The 3,357-nt window shown below is 70.1% G+C and overlaps 1 protein-coding gene across 1 annotated transcript in view; it reads right to left on the bottom strand.

Annotated features, from left to right (window-relative positions):
- Positions 1-2,477: 2,477 nt before the first annotated feature.
- The window catches only part of SYT8 (synaptotagmin 8), a 2,070-nt gene continuing 1,190 nt past the window's right edge, over positions 2,478-3,357 (bottom strand). Inside the window, exons 3-6 of the mRNA XM_025046278.1 lie at positions 3,221-3,341; positions 3,032-3,137; positions 2,808-2,941; positions 2,478-2,711 (exon numbers count right to left, since the gene is read on the bottom strand). Coding sequence (XP_024902046.1) covers positions 2,478-2,711; positions 2,808-2,941; positions 3,032-3,137; positions 3,221-3,341 — 595 coding nt within the window. The remainder of the gene's footprint in view (positions 2,712-2,807; positions 2,942-3,031; positions 3,138-3,220; positions 3,342-3,357) is intronic.

The raw sequence follows: 3,357 nt of genomic DNA, 5'->3' as shown, positions 1-3,357 counted from the left end.
CCGGGCCGGGGGCCCTGCTCAGGGGGCGGCTGGGGTCCTGGTGGGGGACGTCCCCGGGCGCCACACCGCACGGTGTGAGGGGAACGCTGGACGTCAGTGTGGGGCGAGGGGGGTGCAGAAGTCAGAAAGAAGAAGCAACCGCGCGACCAGGCCCCGCTTCCCCTGCCACAGCGACACCAGGCAGCCACTTCCTCTCCCGTCAGTGTCCGGGTGGGGCGGATGGTTCCCCCGGCTCGAAGCCCTGACCTCTGACCTATCCCCTCAGAGTTTCACCCCAGGAAGGTACTCACCTCATCACTGTCCCAGGAGGGGCGCAGGGGTCGGGGAAGAGAAGAAAGAAGTTAGGGTCGTGTGTTGGGGCAGGTGGGAGTAGGCGGTGGCCAGGGTGGGCAGGGGCCACTGCGGGGGAGTCGGGGGTGGGGGTGGGATGGACACTAAGACTGGGGGCTCCACGTACTCCCCCATCCTGAAGTCCTGGGCCTGGAGCCTGTGGGAGAGAAAACCGGGGTGTCAGGGCCACGAGCTGTCCGCGGGTGACGGGCGCGGCACCTCACGCTAACCCCGCCCCTCCCCCAACTCCAAACTTGGGGGGGTTGGGGGGGTGGCAATGTCTTGGAATTCTCTGGGGCTAGAAGTGAAGGGGAAAGTGTCCCAGAAATGTCCCAGGCAGGGCGCGGGGTGCAGCAGCTGTCTCCGAGGGCGGGGCGCGCTGGGCCAGCGCAGGTGGCTGCCAGAGCCACCGGCTATTTTTAACTCAGCTCCTTCGGCTTTGGGCCCAAGTACATGCAAGAAGCTGCCCCCCCACTTTGCCCTGGGGTCTCTCAACCCATGAAGTCCCCTTCCAGCGTCCCAGAAATGAAGCCTGGCCTCCAGGGGTCTGTCCAGGTCCCTGTCACACCCCAGCCCTCCTCCCAACATGTCTGCCTCCCGCTCCCCGCTCCCCAGAAGCCCCCGCAGAGGGCCACTGGCAGCCCCTGGCCCTGGCCCCGCCCTGGGGAGCCCCGCTAGCTAGCGCGGGAGTGCCTGTGGCAGCCTCCACCGGCCGGCCGGCCTCACCTAACGTCGGGGCAGCAGCGCTGGGCGTGAGGTCAGGCCTTGGTGGCGAGTCGGGCCGGTGGGCCCGGGGGAGGGGTATAAATGGCCTCCCCAGGCCGGGCCCCCGCTCAGAAAGGGCATGGAGCCCTCCTCAGACCAATGGGGGCCCGGGGCCTCCCCACCTGCCCAGGCTGCCTGGCCCGGCCCAGCTGCATGCCACTGTCCAGGCCAAGAAGTCTTGGTGTGGGGGGGCGGGGGTGCCGAGATTGGGTTGCTCTATTTAGGGACCAGTGACAAACTCGAGAAGACTCTTGCTCCTTGCAAGGAGCCTGAGGATGGCTGTGCACGGCCTCGCTGGGCCACCGTGGGGGCCCTGGGAGCCTGGCTCCGTCTCGTCCTATGTTAGGGTCCACACTGCAATTTTCCGGGGACTGATGGCTGCTTCTGCAGCTCGCTGTTTCCCATTCAGCCCAACGGACGCCTCAGCCACGTGGCCGAGGGGCTCTGGGGTGGGGGCTGCCCTCTCCGGGGCGAGCTCCTGCCTTCCCGCCCTGGAGCAGGAGTGAGGGTTATGGGAGTGGGTGTCCTGGACATGTGGCCGTGTCCTGGGTGCCCTGTCCGACGGCCGTTGGTGCACAGCCCCCACGTCCCTCCACCGTGGGATGGCGGCACCCGCCAGAAACCGGAGCGGCTTGGGGCCTAGGCAGGCCCTGCATTGCCTTCCCCACCCCGGCGAGGCCCCGTCCCCCGCCCGGGCCCCAGCCCGGGCCCCAGCCCGGGCCCCCGCCCAGCACAGCCATCTGGAGCACCATGACTTGGCACTCTCTGTGCTGGGGGCTCGGGCCCCAGCCCTGGCGGGGCCTCGGCCGGGGGAGGGTCAGGGAAAGCCAGATGTGCAGGGATTAGAGCTGCTTCTTTCCCAGCCAGCCCGAGCCCCCAGAGGCCCCACCGCTCCGAAGGTTGCTACTGCCCCCTGCTGCTCGCTCGTGGGAGGCCCCGCAGCTGCTCTCCCGAAGGTTTTGGGGCTCTGAGAGGACCTGGTGGGGGCCCTGGGGTTGGGGCTCGTCCCTTCCAGCATCGGCACCCCCCAGGCGTCTCCCGATCGCCCGCCATGTGCCTGTGCGGCCGTGGCTAGCCCGCCTCGTCCCACACTGCGCCTGACGCCCCAGCCCGCACGCTGGGAGGGTGTCTCCCGCTGGTCTCGTCCCCGGTGGGCTTGGAAGGGCCCCCTTCACTTCTCCCAGGGCTCAGGCCTTGGTCAGTGGCCTCAGGACCTGGCCTCTCCTTGTCCTCAGGAGGGGTCCCTGACCCTACTGTGTCCCCGAGGGCTCAGAAAGGACACGTGACGGTGGTGGAAAGAGGTATTTATTGCGGTGGCCCCCGGGGGGGCCTGGACAGGTGCCCGCAGCTCAGCCCAGGGAGGCCGAGGCTGGGGTTCGCCCTCAGGAGCCGGGCAGAGGCGGGCGCAGGCGGGGCTCTCGGGCCAGGGCCTGGCCCACCTCGCTGGGGGGCCGCAGGCGGTGCCACTGGGCGACGGGCCGCCGGGCGTGGGCCAGCATGTCTGCCCAGTGCTGCAGGGGCTGGCCAGAGGCCCGGGCGCCCAGCACCACCTTACCCACGGGCTCGGCCCGGAACCGCGGGCCCCGGGCCCAGACGGCCAGCACCAGATCCACGCTCTGGGGGAGGCAGGCGGACGTGCAGTGCGGAGAGACAGAGGCGGCGGTCAGTCTGGCCCCCAGTGAGGACCCGCCCGCCCCCTCCGGGCAGCCCACCTGGACCTGGCCGAGGGGCACATGGAAGGTGAAGGCCTCGTTGAAGTAGGGGGCGGCCGTGGCCCCCCTGGCGGACGCTCTCCGCTTCTTCCACTTTCTCTGGTCCAGCATCAACTGCACTTTCACGTAGGGCTCTGGGCAGCGAGAGGGCGGGACCGCGATCCGGGCCTGAGCGCCCAGCACGGGGCCCTCCGTCCACACGGAGGGGCGGGCGTGCCTCTTACCTGTCAGCCCCGGGCTCAGGCCCCGGGCCTCCAGCACGACCACGGTCAGCCGGCCTGAGCTGGGCACGTAGCGGAGCGAGAAGCACAGCTCCCCCGTCCGCTCAGCCTGTGGGCGGTGAGAGGGGCCTCAGTGTCCCTGCCGGCACGGCTGCCAGGGCCGGGCCGGAGCCTGGAGGTCAGTGGCCTCACCTCGTCGGAGCCCGGCGGGCCCAGCGGGAGCCAGAGTTCCAGGACGTGCTGCAGATCCACGGTGCCCAGCGGCAGGCTGAGCGTGCCCAGCGGCTCGTGCCGTGAGAAGCGCTGGAAATCCCTCACGTGCACCAGCA

Source organism: Pteropus alecto, unplaced genomic scaffold (assembly GCF_000325575.1).
Source record: "Pteropus alecto unplaced genomic scaffold, ASM32557v1 scaffold43, whole genome shotgun sequence".
NCBI classification, from domain to species: domain Eukaryota; kingdom Metazoa; phylum Chordata; class Mammalia; order Chiroptera; family Pteropodidae; genus Pteropus; species Pteropus alecto.
The sequence above is the reverse complement of the archived record's forward strand: the minus strand, read 5'-3'. Positions and strand labels throughout refer to the sequence as shown.